Consider the following 17,629-nt stretch of genomic DNA (forward strand, 5'->3'; position numbering starts at 1 on the left):
GCACATTGCGCTAAATGAACTACAGTTGGTAAATGCTAGCGCAGCCTAGCACAGACCTTGCTGCTTGCACATCTCTTCTCATTATAAGTCTGTCATTGTTTCAGGCACTGCTGCAGAGTGACTCCTTTAAAAACACGACACTGAAGTGCGTTCCAGGTGGCCGTTCTTCAGAAATCCTTCCAAGTTGTGACGTGGGAGCTGGAAACACTAAGGCAGGATGCAACTGCCCAGGACCATTAATGAAGTCTATATATATATGTGTATGTATATATATATATATATATATATATATGCTTGAAGGTTCTGCATAATATCTTAGCTGTTCCTAGCTGATCTCAGATGTGGTCCTTGGGATCTGCTGGAGCCATTCTCCCAGTTTGGGGGTCACAGCTCCTAGTGCTCCAGTTACCATGGGAACCACTGTTACCTTCACCTTCCACATCTTTTCCAGCTCTTTGCTTAGCCCTTAGTATTCATTTTTAATATATATGTATGGCACAATGTAGGGATAAGTGCACGACGTATGGGGTGCAACTGAAGAGGAGGAGCAGAGAACCCAAATATAACCAAAGCACACATGGAAGAAAGAAACTAAACATAAAGTATGCTAAACTGAAACACAGGAGATGTAACATGAACAAAGGGTCAGGACGCATGTGAAAGAACTGATTATTTTCCATTTCAGAAGACAAACCCCCCCCCCCCCCCCCAAAAAAAACCCTGTCCCCAAGAATATGTGGGAAAACAGAAAGCAGAGCATAACACTGAAGCTGAGAACGTAGCATGAGAAAGATAATCAATACTGGCTTATGACAGTGGGGCTGTATATACAGATGAAAAGGGGCAGTATATACACATAATGGAGAGAAGATGCTGCTGAACCAAATAAGATAGGGGAGGAGAGGAACTGCACGAAAGGCTTGAGAAGGAACTAAAACCAAAACAAAAGCACATGGCTAAGGTGCCACCACCATGGTGGGGAGGGACAGACAGGAGAGGAGACCGTGACAAATATTTGGACTAATTAAATGTGGCATGGCATGCACTAATGGATTCTATCATTTGTTTATTTATTTTTGAACATGGGAACCATTTACATATGGAACCTTTATTTCTATGGACTCTGTTTGGTCCTTTGGTTGGGTTTCTTCTCAGGCTGCCCACAGCCTGGTGAGTAATTCCCTATAGCACTAAAGGAAGCCATGCCAAAAATGTTGCTTAACTGTGTAGGATGCAAATAACACATTTGAATAAATTGATTTTTATTTATTTATTTATTTTTTGTACCGAACACATTTGACAGAGTGGCTCTAAGAGCACGGTTCCATTAGACAACACGGACACTTTTGTTTTTACATGAGGAGACACAATTGATGCGAATCTTTTGTATTAGGTTGGTTTGTAATTTTTTGTATTAGGTTGGGCTGTCATTATAGAAGCGTAGATAATCGCAGGGGGCGTTCCAGACCGCCCAAGGCCATCAGACACCAACTGCTGCAGTACCGCGGTGACATTCAGAGACCCCGAGACTGCTTATCCCACAAAAACCAGTTGCAACTGCTTCACTCCTCTGCAGGGGAACGGGTGGGGGGGGGGGGGGGGGGAGACCTCAGATGAAAGGGAGGCAAAGTGTGATTTTATGGTCAGTATCGTACCTTTCGTGTCGTTACAATGCACGGTGCTCCAACGCTGTGCTCTGTGGTTACGCGAAAGAGGTAATAATTGCACTGTCGCATAATCAAAAGAACTACGGGATGGTTATTCGGTGATTAATGTGCATTCAATATGCTGACTTTCAGATTGTGAGACAGAATTACATGGTCGATTGGAATAGCATGGGTTGGCTAGAAGGACAATTAAATACTGTATTGTATTCTGCATGAATCTTAAAGGTGTAGTCCAACACTTATCCAATATTCAGATAACTCGTTGCCGTGCTAGACATTGTGGATATGTTGAGCCATTTTTTTTTTTCCAAATCAAGAGCAACTTCACTTCGGAAATAAGGAAATATTTGCCTACCAGGAAAGTGAATGAATCTCATCAACTGGGATCATAAGCCAAATTAAAGGATATGATTAAAAGAACCTAATGCATAAATAATGAATGCATAATATTCTAACGCTGCTAATAATAGACAAGCCGCTCCTGAGACGAGCTACTTAAAAACCCTACAAGCTGTCAAAATGAACTATTAAAAATCTTTAGAATATTAAAAAACAAACAACACTGTTAAAGAGATAGAAAATGTATTTTGACACGTGAACCAATAGATGACCCCCCAAAAACGCACGCGTGCACACACACACACACACACACACACACACTGTTGATGGTTAAGGTGACCCCGGGACAATTGTCGTTGTAGTGCACACTCGCCCGTGGGCAAGAGCGTTTCATTTCAAGGGGGCGCGTGTTCTTTCGTTCACACCGGAGTCGGGTATCTAGCGCGCTTTACCGGGCGAAGATTGCCAGGTAAGCCATAGTTACTCTCTTCATGCAAAACGTGGCATATAACAAAAAAAAAAAAACGATTTAAAAATCTTTCCTTGATGTTGCATGTATTTTAGACAACAAATTGCCGTTTCGTAAGGGGTACATGTCAACAGGAGTTAAGATCAAAATCGACACGAGAGCTTTTTTGGCAACCGAGTGCGCGTGGGTTGAGATACCGGTAATGACGCGGATTTATTCTCAGCTTCACTGAGCGCCCGCGATTCATTTTTAGAGAGTAAAACCTGGGATACGTGGGACGTCTTGTCATAGCACAGTGACCTGCTCTATACGAAAACTATGCGGTTTACGCGCAGCATCTTTGCGTCTCACGACATTTCTTGTCACAGTTCGACACCATAAACATTAATGCATGCATTAAAACGCATTATATTATTTGGTACGTCTACATTATTTCCACCAGGTATATGGCATTGTCGGCGGCTTTAGGGATTAATCGGCTGCAGCTCTTGTGTTCGAACCTAAATCAGAATTAAATTAAAATTAAAACCTAAATCAGAGTCCACTTTCGCCCTGTGCTGGGTTTTACGCAGTTTAGATGGAAAGTATCAGCGTCCTTAAAGTTTCCTTAAACGTTAAACTTTTTTAATAGGTTAGTCAGGAATATTTTTTCTTTTTGAAAATTTTAAATTGTACCTTTAAGAGGAAATTTATGTCTAAATTTTGAGAAGACTATGTTCCTTCGATAAAGTTTCCCGTCGGATGGAAGGTATTGTTTCTAATCTTTACCTCTCTGGTTAATGCAAGGGGAAGGAGAGATGTTACTCGACTCGTGTAAAGACCTCGATGAGGCAGACTTCAAAGCGATAATTTTTTTCTCACATGTACTGTAAAGTTGTCAACAACAGAATAATTGCCTTTAATTGCAGAGTTATGCAATTAAAGGACCAATATAACGCGTTCACGTGTGTGTGTGTGTGTGTGGGGGGGGGGGGGGGGAGAGAGAGAGAGAGAGAGAGAGAGAGAGAGAGAGAGAGAGAGAGAGAGAGAGAGAGAGAAATTACGATACACACTAAAGGGTGAATGGGCAGCACCCAATCCAGACATCCAAACATTCGCCGTAGGCAGGTTATCGTCTGCAGCGGTGTTGCGCTAAAACAAAGCAAATCGCCCACGAACATATTCCGTAGAAGCTCGCGATGACTCGCCAAAATAAAACGTACACTAGGACTTTATCTGAATTCTTCATTTACCGACTTCGATGACGCAGGCAGGTGGACAATCAGAGGGGAATTGTGCAAAGAATTTCACTTGACTACGGTTGCACGGCGCGACCGATGCTCCGTCCAAGGCGCTGAAATCAATTGCATTCCTGTCGCAAACCACTATCATCGACGTTTCTGAACGTGGCACCGTGCCTGACGATAACACGAGACAACAGGAGGCAGACGAGCAGAGCGCCCGTGTAATACATGAGATTTCACATCGAGGGATCTTTGAAAGGATGGGGATATTTTTCGTGCGCGCAGCTTTGCACGTACTGAGCTGTTTCAGCGTTTCTCGGGTTGTAGCCGGTAAGTGAACCACGCAGGGTCTCATGAACGTCGACGAGGCAGCAGGCTGTGAGAACTGTACATCATTACCGTTGCAATATTATTGCCCGGGAGATGTAGAATCCATCAAACGAATGTTAGCTAGTCACGTTTTGCATGTTTATTAGAGGATTTCATTGCCGCTCGTATTTAATAAAGGGGTGGTCTGCACATTAACATTCTGGGTTTGAACTGTCCAAACGGTTCTGGCAGCACGTTTCTTCTAGTCAAACAGTAGCAGATCAGGTGCGTAATGTATGCACCTGTTGCGCTGTGACTGACACACATTAGAGCGCAGCACACACATGCACACACACATACATGCACACACACACACACACACACACACACAGAGAGAGAGAGAGAGAGAGAGAGAGAGAGAACTTATCTTAATTCAACCAATTATTAACAGCCCTGGCATTGCCATAATTGCCATAATTATTTTTTAAAATGTTCTTTAATTTGATTTAATATCAAAAAAGGCATAATATCACATCTGTCCAACTGCTTAAGTACTAAAAGTTATTTTTTACACACAAAATATCTCCTACACCAAAACATCTGAATTTGGTTCACATTTACATCACAAAGTTAATTATGCATTATGCATAAGTTATAACTATGATCCCAAATGGTCGAAAATGATTGACTTGGCTATCCTACGCTTTGTGAAAAAAATCATTTTGAAATTATATTTGACACGAAGTATTGCAGGTGTATCAACAGACTGGCATTTTGGATGCTTTTGGAAAATTCTAATTGTGGTTAACTGAAAGTCACAACATTCAAATGTGGAAGCTCAGTTTATATCACTGTCTTGGGAAAACACCAGTGGTGTAAGTTCATATTCAGAAGCAATAGAGAGTGGTACCTTGGCAGTGACAGTCCCTTGCACAAGGAGACAACACGGGATATGCACACTTTGGGTAGAGAGGCCGAAGGGACCAGCACAAACACAGCCCCACCTGCAAACACCATCTGCACCGACCAGGGCACTGATGACTGCCAGTGCATCAGGACTCAGGAAGGAAATGCAAACATACGAGCTCTACAGTTGCTCGGAAACCTCTGTCAGCGCTGAAACAATACTCACTTATACTTATTGTCCAGTTGTCAGATCTGTAGCAGATTTGCTGTAACCAGATCACTGCATGGACCTGGCTTTGTACACTGCTGTGGACCCGAGACAGGGCTTGCTCCGACTGTAGGAGAGACCTCGGATCAGTACTGGCTTGTTTCATTTTTAGGCTGTTTAATCATTGGGAACCAACCGTAAAGTATTGCTCAAGTCCCACTGACCTTTGTATGGGAATACTGAATAGAATGAATGGTAGTGAAATTCCGATGATAGAAGTCTCTGTAATAGACATGTGACTTAAGATGGGATTGTGGTCAGGAAAGGAAAAAAAAATGACAGGCATACAGCGAATCCCAATGGAAGGACAGTGTTTGAGGATACAAACAAAAAACGGAAAGTTGTGTAATACCGCTAGTCTGATGCAGGATTCTGCCTTAAAGCTGTCTGTGTCTGCATGGAGAAGCTTTTGTCTTGATACGTTCTGTCTCTGTGGAGCTGATAAGCTGAACAGAGACCTGTTTCCTGCCGGCTAGTAACTTTCATAGTGAAACACACCTGAAATGCCATCACAAGACAACTCCTGTGCACCAGTTCTTAGTCAGTTGAACATTTGCAGGCCTGCCAAAAAGAGAAGGGCTGTTTCTGGGATACTGCCCAGTTACAGTGACTTTCACTAAGACATATTTGGGGTCTGTGCTCCTATCCTGATAGGCTTTGTGACTGTATGCCCAGATCTACCTACAACCACACATGCCTATGTTAATTCTCTTAAATAGCATAAGTCGTGATTCTGTTGTGTCACGAACACCTTGGTCCACACACTTTTGATGGCCCTTTTAATTAAAGTGAAATCAGTTGCGCATTAAACATGAATCAATTAGACTGTAGCACTTTCATTAGTAGTGGGAGCTTATTGCTTTTACTGGAGTGTTTATTTGCTGAGCATAAACTTGATTTATTTCTTATCTGTTGTACATGAAGAGAAGTTTTTTAGTTTAAATTGTGTTTAAATGGTTTCATGGCAGAAAGACAATTAAAGGCAATTGACCAATAAATTGCAATGAAGTGGAGTTTACAGTTGAGGAAATTCTGCATACTGAAAAGGATTAATGTGCCTCTCTTTACATTTGTACTTGATTATGGGTATATATACACTGGTCATAACCACCTGCTGAATATTGTGTAAGTACCCGAAAATTGTGTAGGTACCTGAATATTGTGTAGGTACTTGAATATTGTGAGTCATCAAAACAATTTTCACCCATGGACTCCAGAAAACCTCTGAAGGTGTCCTGTGGTGTTTGGCACCAGATCCTTTAAGTCCAGTCAAGTCAAATTTATTTGGCTTATTAATGTGTGGTTACTTTAGCTCTATATCTCTCTCAAGGTGCAGGCATCCTCCTCTGGCCAACAACAAACACCACAATACAGTCAATAAGGAACAGAATAAGAAGTGAAAGAGAAAAAAAACCTAAAATAAATAAATAAGCAATTAATGTCTAGTCTGGGTTTCTAGAAGTCTTAGTCTGGTCCCGATGGTGTGCGCGTGTCCGAAACCCATCCTGCATGAGAACGTCCATCTTTCTCATCAGAAAGCGAGAATATATTATTAGGCATGTGCAGGTACGAGGGTGTGTAAATTAGGGAACTATAATCTGCAAAGATGGACTCCAGCAGATCTTGCTATGGCAGCACAGCTAAAATGAAAGTCCTGTAATTTGTGAATGGGGGCTTGGAGACCCAGTCGACACATAAAATTCTTGCTCTTCAAACCTTTCCTGAACAATTTTTTCAGTGTGGGAAGGTGCATTATCCTGCTGCCATTAGGGAATGCTGGGAATGGTTAGTTAGGTGGTGCGTGTCCAACGATCATCCATGTAAATGCCAGGATTCAAGTATTCCTAGCAGAACATTGCCCCATCTGTCCGTCCACATGATATAGAGGAAAATGTGATTCATCAGACCAAGCTGCTTTCTTCCACCGTCCAGTTCTGATGCACACGTGCCCATTGTTGGTGATTTCAGCAGTGCAGGCACTCGATATAGGCACTCGGACTGTTCTGCAACTCTGCACTATGTGTTCTGAGAGTGCTTTTTTCCTGCTTTCAACACATCCACTTCAAGAACTGTGCACTTGCTGCCTAATATATCTCACCCATGACAGGCGCTGTTAGATAATCAATGTTCTTAACTATTAATTTGTGATAAAATCAGTGATATTAAGGTTGTGGCTGATGTGTTTGGAGAGTGGGTGTTACATACCAGGTTTCTTACTGTTTAACGATTACAAACACTTAAGAGTTTTTAAGTATGCAACTTTATGCTGATTAATGCCAGTGTGTTAGATCTGCCAGGTTTATTCACTCCTACAGTGGCTGTGAAGACATTCAGCTGTTACAGCAGCATCCAGATGGGAACTCTGGTGTGTGAGTGCACAAAATGCTTGAGGCTCATGCCAAATGCCATCGGTTACAACTGACTGCCCTACCACGGGTGTGATATGTATGAATTTGTGTGTTTGTGTTTCAGAGAGAGAAGAAGAGAAAGAAAAGGAGGGAATTAGAGAGATTGACTGTGACAAAGAAGGAGGGAGAGACAGAGAGAGGCAGCGATAGATAAAGAGGAAGATCGAGAGAGAGAAAGATTCAGTGATTTGCAGCTCCTTTATGTGCAGAAAGAATTATAAAATGTTTCAAAATCACTTTTGACTAAAAGAAACAACAGAAACATTTGCCTTCTGAGAACTAAATAGTTAATGCAGTATAGCAGTATTTTGAGTTTTTCTCACTGAAGTCATACATATTTATTTAAGTTTTCACTGACTCTTTTTTTCATTCATTGTTTGTATTACAGGCACAAACCTCAAACCACACATTTGTATTACAGGCACAAACACAAACCACACATCTGTATTACAGCTACATAATCTACCACTTTCCCAGGAGGCAAGTCAAGTTAACGGAACAACAAAGACAGCAAAGAGGACTCTCTCTCTCTCTCTCTCTCTCTCTCTCTCTCTCTCTCTCTCTCTCTCTCTCTCTCCATGTCTCTCTCTCTCTGTCTCTCTCTCTCTCTCTCTCTCTCTCCCTGTCTCTCTCTCCCTGTCTCTCTCTCCCTGTCTCTCTCTCTCTCTCTCTCTCTCTCTCTCTCTCCTGTCTCTCTCTCCCTGTCTCTCTCTCTCTGTCTCTCTCTCTCTCTCTCTCCCTCTCTCTCTCTCTCTCTCTCTCTCTCTCCCTGTCTCTCTCTCTCCCTGTCTCTCTTTCCCTGTCTCTCTCTCCCTGTCTATATCTCGGTCTCTCTCTCTGTCTCTCTCTCCCTGTCTCTCTCTCTATCTCTCTCTCTCCCTGTCTCTCTCTCTCTGTCTCTCTCTCTCCCTGTCTCTCTCTCTCTGTCTCTCTCTCTGTCTCTCTCTCTCCCTGTCTCTCTCTCTCCCTGTCTATATCTCGGTCTCTCTCTCTCTCTGTCTCTCTCTCCCTGTCTATATCTCTGTCTCTCTCCCTGTCTCTCTCTTTCTGTCTCTCTTTCTCCCTGTCTCTCTCTCTCCCTGTCTATATCTCGGTCTCTCTCTCTGCCTCTCTCCCTGTTCCTCTCTTTCTTTCTGGTTCTAATTTCTTCCTTTTGAAATGCCATTTATTTTGAGCAGCACTCTTGAACCTGGCAGGCGCTGGGCACAGTGAGAAAAACATGCAACCTTTGCGGTTTGGAGATCACCCCAAATTACCAAAGCATAAAATCATCTGGCAGTGCTGCCTTCAAACTGACAATAAGACCACAGACATGATTTGTACCCACTGTTCCATCATTTGGGGAAGCTGTTCACACACACGCACATGCACACACACACACACACACACACACACACACACACACACACACACACACACACACACACACACACACACATACACACACACACACACACACACACACACACGCACACACGCACACACACACACTCACACACACACACACATACACACACACACACACACACACACACATACACAAACAAAAGCAGTAATCCAGGCCTTTGACCCAATTGTACAGGACTCATCTATAATTCAACATGATTCAGGTTTATTGACCTACCCCCCCCCCCACACACACAGAACCTGTCCTAAATCTATTGATCCACTGATGAAAATAAAAACTCTCTCACTTTCTCTCTCCCTCTCACTCTCTTAGACAGCTTAGGTCCCCCTGTAAATGTGTCCATCAGAGACCTGAAGGCGAACTCAGCTGTAGTGACATGGGACATTCCAGATGCAGAGCCTGTCATTGGATTTGCCATCACCCAACAGGTATAGAAATTGCACGAGAGAAAAGGAACACAAACTTGCCATGGCACTTGAGAAACGTTTAAATCTAGAAGACACAAGTGAGCACCTCCTATTCTTACAAACGTCCTGCATCCAGGATGCTTCAGTTCATAACTTTGATTTGTATAAATATACTGCCATTATCATTATCTAAGACAGTTCTTTTCTTAAGACACTTCTTTTCACAGATCTTTCCTCTCCCAGTTCTGCCCTGTTAATGAGATAAGTAGTTTAACTATGCCTTGAAACCTGAAAAGGTTCATAGTCTATAGGTTAGTCTATACTGTATATTTAGATGTGATTGTTAAAGTGCTGATCAAGCATCATTTTGAAGTCCTTTTTTAATGGTGTAGTCTAAGGTGACATGGGAGGATTTGGTAATGGTAACTCCTGTTCCTCTGCCCAAGCAGAAGAAGGATGTGCGCATGCTACGCTTCATACAGGAAGTAAACACGACAACTCGGAGCTGTGTGCTCTGGGACTTGGAAGCAGATACAGACTACATTGTGCACGTGCAGTCGGTCAGTGTCGACGGAACCAGTCCTCCCAGCGACCCGCTACGCTTCAGAACCGCAAAGGAAGCCGAGAGACAGGCCTCTAAGAGTAAAGGTACACACACACACACACACACACACACACACACACACACACAGTCCTCTGTATCAAGCAAAGCAGCAGCAGAAGGACACATGAAGTACATTAGACAGTATTAGAGTTTATTGAGTGGCGGAGTGATGATGTCACTGCTACAGAACAAGCTAGGTGGGACTGCAGGTCAGCACCAGCCAATCAGATTTTGTTTTGTAAAGTGGGCATAAACTTGATTGAATCCAATGGCAATTTCATACTACTCCATGATTAACAAATATGTAAACAGGAAAATCTCTCTTGAGAATAATTTTCAGCTGTATCAGCTGCACAGTATTTACAAATCAAATACATACAAAATGCATATGGCACATACAGATTAAATGATCAAAGTATTCCTAACAAGAAAATACCATTTATATATTTATATACCCTAGTTATATAGACTCCAGCAGTAGTTATACTATGACATTTGAACAGATTTGGATTTGAATTGAAAACAGGTTTGTTGAGCACCCTAGATATGTGTTCCCAAAAGTTTTTATTTGCACCGAAGCGAAGAAAGAAAAAAGAAGGTGGAAGGATGGGGGAGCCAAGCCGAAGAAGACATGTGGGATGTGGCTCACAGGATTTTGGGGACATGTATCCTGCCAGAGCCCATTGCTCTACAATGGAGCGTGATGCTTAATGTGCGCGAGGACACATTATGTTCCCAGGTCAAAGAAACAAAATGCTGGCCTGGCTGCAATTTATAACATTTATAAAGTTGTTCAGGATTTTGTTTTGCACATTACTCAGACGCTGTGAACCAACATACAAGTGCGTACAAGTGAACCAACAAGTAACGTACATATTTTCCGTCATTCCATGCATTACTGATAGATGTTTTGAACTTGTATGCAACAAAATCTTCGTTGTGGACTGATCATTTTAGCAACCAGCTAGGATTTTAGTTTATGATGCATCATATATGTGTCATTTTATTCTTAATGGGTAAGACATACATTTAGCATTTTTCTCCCTTTATTAGTCATTTACTATTCAAAAACTTTGCAGAATGAAATGATAGTTACATTTCCAATTAGTAAAATGCTTCAATATATAATAAAAAAATTCTTAGTCACTTTAGAAGTATCCCAGACTTTTTCAAACCAAAATATAGTCATCATAAGATAGATATACCCTACCATGTATGTGTGTACATGTGTGTATGACAGAGAGAGAGAGAGAGAGAGAGAGAGAGAGAGAGAGAGAGAGAGAGAGAGAGAGAGAGAGAGAGAGAGAGAGAGAGAGAGAGAGAAACATGGAACAGATTATCAAGAAACACTTTGTCTCTTTGGTTGAAACTAAGGAGTTTGAGAAGGGCTGAAGTGATAGGAAAGATATTTACTCTACACAACATAATAATTGGCATTTAGAGACTGCAATGGACAGTCTTCACACAATCAGTACTTCAGTTTTTAAAGTCTGTGCATAGACTGGTGCATATGTGATGTTGCGTCCAGTGTATAAACCCCAGGCATCTTGTGGCGTTGGCAAACAATGTTTGGTATAATGGGGACAAGATCTGATGTGGCATACTGATGAAGACAACATCTGCCATTAGATGTCATTTTAAAAAGGGATTATGAGTCTTATTAATGTGTGGTTACTTTAGCTCTAAATCTCTCTTTGGATTAAAGGTGGATTAAAAAGCATTTTTAAAGCAGAGATTATTCTGATGGTTAGCCAGGTCGAGTCAGATTTATTTATACAGTATTTTTTACAACAGATGTTGTCACAAAGCAGCTTTACAAATGGCCAAGTCCAAGCCTCCAGTGAGTAAGCCGAGGGCAACATTGGCTAGGAAAAACTACATAGGGCATGAGGAAGAAACCTCGAAAGGAACCAAGACTCTGAGGGGGGCCCATCCTCCTCTGGCTGTTAGCAAGCTCTGACTGACTCTTCTCCATTCTCAGACAACATCAGAACCAACACCTTGGAGCCAGTATGTTGCTCCTATCTAAACCCTTATTTGCTGTAGATACTGTTTGTGGGAGCTGGCATGTGGCCTGGTAATTAGAATCTGTACTGTTTTCTCGCAAAGTGTAAGAACATTGTTCTTAATGAGGCAAGCTTCTGCCCTGCATACTTGGAATTTTAAGAGGCAACTAGAATGTTCCAGAACTCCCTCCACAGCCATACGGCTCCTCCCAAAGCATTGTGGGACATCTGCCTCTGACAGGAGCAGTGTAGCACAAAGCTGTGCATTTCTAATTGTCTAGAAACAGAGTTGTTGTCTACCACTTTCACGGACTGTGCCGTTCCAGTGAGAAGTCTGTTGCAATCTATTCCCATAGACGAAGTCACCATGGAGGAAGTGGGCCAAACCACTCAGCTCAGGGCAGGGGAGCTCATCATCATTGTTGTGGTGCTAATAATGTGGGCAGGTAAGGGCTGTGTCATGTTGCGCACACACAGCACCCCCACTGCAAAACCGCGTGACAGACTCTGTGACATGCTTGACCTGTTGGCCCATCCGGAGGTGTTCTTTATTAGTGTTCACGTCTTGTGTTCTGTACTGTGTTTTTATGTTCCCCCTCTGCGCCTTCATATTTTACTACCAGGCGTGATTGCCCTCTTCTGCCGGCAGTATGACATCATCAAAGACAACGAGCCTAACAATAACAAAGACAAAGCAAAGAACTCGTCGGAGTGCAGTACCCCTGAGCACCCAACAGGGGGCCTGCTGAGGAGCAAAGTATAACCGCACCTCCTGCTCCCTCTCGAGAGCTCAGAAGACGTCGAGCAGGTGAACTGCGTCTTGCCGTCTACTTCATTAAGCCTCAGTCACACTGGACTCTCTCCATTCTCATCGCATAGCTCAAAACCGAGTTAAACTAAACCAGGTAAGCATGCGCAAATAGAGTGCGCCAAGAGCATCACAGAGTTAAAGACACTCGAGCAAAGTCAACAACGTTTTAGCACACCATCGAACAATCCATTTCACTAAAGCCATGTTCATTCCAATGTATGCTATCAGCACAACTACTATTTGATAGTTCTCATTAACAGCTCATTACACTTAAGGGCATTTTGCTGTTCGAAGGGTTTCAAATCACCATTAACTGACTTAATAACATTTATTGCAGAGCCAAGGCGGGTAGTACTCCCCAAACAAAACTGCAATGAAACCTGTTCTCCATAATCTATGTCATCATCCATCCATAGTCCTGCCGCTCATTCCCCAGGTCTCTATGTCTACTCTCTCCGTCTATCTTCTTCTCTTTGCATTTGTCATGACACAGTTCTCCAAGAACAACAGTAGGAAGAACTGGACATCCTTTATGACCGTTATCGTGCCAGGACACCTTTTTTTTGTTTTGTTTTTGAACAGCATTTGAAACATAATCACAGCACACACTGTGCTGCAGCACATCCACTTTGGTAGGACGAGCTAAGTCGCCGTGATGATCGACTCGGATTGAGTCAGCCTCTCGAAGAGGGGCCTGGCTTGCATCTGAGCCCAGAGGAACTGACCGCGGGCCGGGCTGTTGTGGCAGGCAGCGGAGAGGAGACGCCACACCCTGCTCCAGGGCCCTGGGAGATGAAGTCAGGGTGACAGCTGGCTGAGCAGAGGGGTGATTAACTCTGTCAGGGAGCCACAAAATAAAACTCAGAGCAAACAGGCATTTTTACTTCTGCTCAATATACAGCCTGAAGATTTTGGCGTCGTATTAATGGGCATGGGTGAGGAAACACTGAAGCCTTCCAAAACCTAAATCTACTTCTTGTTCACTCATTGCTTTTGCTCCTTTATGCCCATGCACCCTTTAATGTGATTTTCCAATGACTTTCTACAGTTGTGCTCAACGTTTTTCAGCTGTTCATATTCATTGTTTGATTATATACCGTTCGTGATCATATTCTTTTGAGGGCTATTGATGGTGCTGCACAATCAGCATTTTCTAATTACAAGACACCTGAGAGGTTTGAAAAAATAGGACATAACCTTTTTTAAGGGCCATTCTTCACCTAAAAGCTAATTTTGATGCCCACTTTTTGTGTCTGTTTTTACTGATGTACATATGTTTTATCAATTTATGTAAATGTTAGTTATGTAATTGAAGCATCCATTTTATGCTTAAGGCTTTTTTTTGGTTGTTGCTGTGGTTTTTGTGCTGTAAAGAGTGAGCTAACGATCTTTTCCCCCCTTATCACTGCTTTTTTGTCTTTTCATAAATGTTCGTGCATTATAGAGCCCGGTTTAAGTAACGTTGATGGGTTTGTATAAAGTGATGCACTGTCCCCTGTTTGTTCCTTGTTTCTAAATTACTATGGACAAATATCACAGGATATATAAATAGCCAATTGAGCATTTTGCAAGATGCCCTGAATACTGATCACTACATATTATTAAATTTCACAGCCTGGGAAGTTTTGTAAACCCTAAACCTTTTTTTTTTTTCTTCAAATTTGAATGCTTGTTCATTCTCAGGGACAGGAAAATTTTGTCCAGAGAATTGGTGACTAATTTTAGAAAGATTAAAGTGAGCTTGCACAGTATAAGGGAGAGGGCAGGAGAAGAGAGGTCACAGATTGGTGCAGAATAACAGGACTCTTGGATCCTGTCTGAAAAGGAATATTTGTTTTCTGTTCTGCATCCCAAATTTCTTGTTTATTAACTACTGTCATATCAATAGTGTGATATCTTTCTCTTTGACTGTAACTATTTGCTCATAGTCAGTTACTCTTGATACTATTCCTAATTAGATGTAATTTCAGTACTTTGACACTACTCATAGTTAGATGTCATTTCAGTAGTTTCACCCTACTCCTAGTTAGATGTCATTTCAGTAGTTTCACTCTACTCCTAGTTAGATGTCATTTCAGTAGTTTCACCCTACTCCTAGTTAGATGTCATTTCAATAGTTTCACCCTACTCCTAGTTAGATGTCATTTCAATAGTTTCACCCTACTCCTAGTTAGATGTCATTTCAATAGTTTCACCCTACTCCTAGTTAGATGTCATTTCAGTAGTTTCACCCTACTCCTAGTTAGATGTCATTTCAGTTGTTTCACCCTACTCCTAGTTAGATGTTTCTAGGGGCTAGTTAAATGTGGTATCAGGTTTTTTGAAAACTGAGCATCAATGAAAGTTTTACGTTTTATCGTCTCTTGACGGAATACTTTTTTTTTTTTTTTTTTTTTAAGCAAAAGACCTGTGTAACCTGACACTAAATAAAGGACACTGTTTACCAGTGCAAAGACAAGGAACAAATACCTGATGTCATAGGAGTATGCCAGAAGAAAAACATTGCTCACATGGAAGCCAGAGCAGAAGGACACGTCTCTGAAAGGACATACCCTCGTACATGTTCGCAATGGTAGCGTCTCCTTTGGGGAGAACAGACTTCTTCTCTAAACAAGGGCTGAAACGGTTTCACATCAGCAATAACCCGGCAGTTCTGATGCCCAGGACTATGTTGTTTCTGTAATGTACCCACTCTAAAACTATTGAACTTCACAGGTGGTAAATGTTTAGTTTCTGGATGATGGAATTTGGGGTTGATATTGCTTTTTTACTTTGAACGATATGCTATAGGTTTTGTGATGCCACAATATGTAGGATGTTGGGATTTCAACTAGGAGACTTAGCTCTCCGTTAAAGGTATTTTACGTTCAAACGACTTATATATATGACAAAAACCCCATGTGAAATCACTGTTCCCTATTTAAGTATATTCAAACATTTAAGTCTTTTCTAACTTTTCACCAAAAATCACCATTTTTAGTGATGTCTAGTGGAAGGTGCCAACACTGTATTTATAATAATTCTCTTTAAAGTCACCCTATGACGGGTGTAATTTAAGACCCAAATATTTGGTATGTTGACATTTCCACACTGGCTGTTGGTGTTAGCATGTAACTTCACACACAGGGCTGTTCCTGACCAATGGAATCATATTAATGGTATTGTATCTTAACGGTTAAATCTGTATGGAATCACATTAAAACATCTCTCTGCATATTCATTCATAGGAAAGAAATGTAAGTATGCAGTACTAAATAATTCAGTTGCTTTTTTATGGGAATGGTTCATTTCAGCAAATACCATCTGCATCAGCTGTATTCATTTGAGCTTAAAAGTTTCAAAGCTGCCTTTAAAAAAAATACAGTTTTATGTAAATAACCATATAGAGATATTTATGCTTGCGCTCAAGACTGTTTATGTGTTAGCTCATTTACAATTATTAAGTATGTACAGAATGAATGATTGGTGTATTGGTATATGAGCTGTATATCCAATAGAGTTCAATAGAGATATGTGATTGGTGTGACTCCATAATGGCACTGTTTGTACCTTCTGCATTTATCACACACGCTTCTGTATTGAATTAGAAGTTCGTGGTTGAGAGTTATATAGTAACCCATTCAAAAGCAGAAGACGAAAGTGAGAGAGGGTTTACAGCCATGTCAGGAAGATGCAGGGCAGATGAATCGGCTTTCCGTGATTATAATGAATTGTAAAGCCATGGCGTGTCCTGCCCGACCGAGCTGCAGCGAAGGTGGAAGTCGTACTTTCTCGCCCCTCGCTCTCTCACTCCCTCCTGACGGTCAATCGATAGACTCGGCTTCGCAGGATAACGATGGACGCTTCCTAGAACCCGTGGACCGTCGCCATGCCTGCTGAGTTTTGCTGCCCTTTAAATCTTCCGCAGGCATCCGCTCATTCAGCTCGTGTCCACATGCACGGCAGGCCTTGCAGATAAACGCTGCACCTAGGCCATTAAAAAAAAAAAAAAAAGCCTGACGTTGCGTTTCAGCGCAGCCTGAAGTTTCTGGCGGGTCATGACTCGGTAAAGCGAAATACTTTTCCTACAACCCTACAAGCCGTAGAACGTTGTTTTTCATTCAATGACATCTTGTAATGAAATGATTACGGTGCATTGGGCATAAATGCTGTCAATGTTATGGATTTAGTTGAAAATCTTATAAAAGGGGTCATGCTCCCACGTTTGTCCTCCTTGGCAGAACAAGCTCATAAATTATTATTAGCATAAATTATTCTTTATGTGTCTTGGTCGCTGAAAAGCACTCAACGTGACATTTACTATCGGATGAGCAAAATTAATTAACCATTTTACACATGTATTAAATGAAAAGCAATTCATTAATCTCTAGTGGTTGGTTTAAAGCATTGTGATTTTACGTTGTTTTATTGATGGAATAACAAGGCTCCATTTAAAGGTTTGGTACTCATATTGAAGTATGTAGTACCAACATACACATTTAGGAACTATGTTATTAGAAACCCCTACTGCCCACATCCCATATGTGCATTTTACAGTTACATACGATAGTCCTTGTTTTTTTGCCATGTGTAATTTGTCAGCTACCATCTAACCTATTAAGCACTTAGTGTCTGACCATCAGTCTACTACTAGATGGATACTATTTGCCCATCATCAACCTAAGAGTGTATCAGACACAGCAGTGTTGCTGGAGATTTTTACACATGGCAGTCAATGCCAGGTGGTGAGTGGTCCATCCTGTAACCGACCAAACCCAGTCTTGCGGTCAGAAACTGACAGTTCATGAAGTGCTAGTGGATGGCT

The 17,629-nt window shown here is 41.7% G+C and overlaps 1 protein-coding gene across 5 annotated transcripts; it reads left to right on the top strand.

Moving 5' to 3' along the window:
- The first annotated feature begins 2,383 nt into the window (after positions 1 to 2,383).
- Positions 2,384 to 16,045, top strand: fndc5a (fibronectin type III domain containing 5a). Of its 5 annotated transcripts, none has more exons than XR_014126463.1 (5): positions 3,569 to 4,028; positions 9,310 to 9,425; positions 9,854 to 10,052; positions 12,371 to 12,919; positions 13,319 to 16,045. XR_014126463.1 is itself a non-coding variant. In XM_027007043.3 (5 exons), the coding sequence occupies exons 1-5, from the start codon at positions 3,959 to 3,961 to the stop codon at positions 12,775 to 12,777; spliced, it is 615 nt and encodes a 204-aa protein (XP_026862844.2). In that variant the 5' UTR covers positions 3,569 to 3,958; the 3' UTR covers positions 12,778 to 16,045. The 5 variants fall into 5 exon arrangements, 4 of the variants coding, with proteins under 4 accessions (XP_081580658.1, XP_026862844.2, XP_081580657.1 ...); XM_027007043.3 differs by having other exon boundaries at positions 12,371 to 12,460; positions 12,638 to 16,045; XM_081724531.1 differs by having other exon boundaries at positions 12,371 to 16,045.
- Positions 16,046 to 17,629: the final 1,584 nt, after the last annotated feature.

This window comes from Electrophorus electricus, chromosome 12 (assembly GCF_041902795.1).
Source record: "Electrophorus electricus isolate QZ-2024a chromosome 12, ASM4190279v1, whole genome shotgun sequence".
In the NCBI taxonomy this organism is placed as follows: Eukaryota; Metazoa; Chordata; class Actinopteri; order Gymnotiformes; family Gymnotidae; genus Electrophorus; species Electrophorus electricus.

Bases quoted from the DNA above. Each gene is read 5' to 3' on its own strand.
- fndc5a (XM_081724531.1), top strand. From the start codon at position 3,959: ATGGGGATATTTTTCGTGCGCGCAGCTTTGCACGTACTGAGCTGTTTC. The intron at 4,029-9,309 runs GTAAGTGAACCA...TCACTCTCTTAG, and splicing joins CGTTTCTCGGGTTGTAGCCG to ACAGCTTAGGTCCCCCTGTA. The intron at 10,053-12,370 runs GTACACACACAC...CTATTCCCATAG, and splicing joins ACAGGCCTCTAAGAGTAAAG to ACGAAGTCACCATGGAGGAA.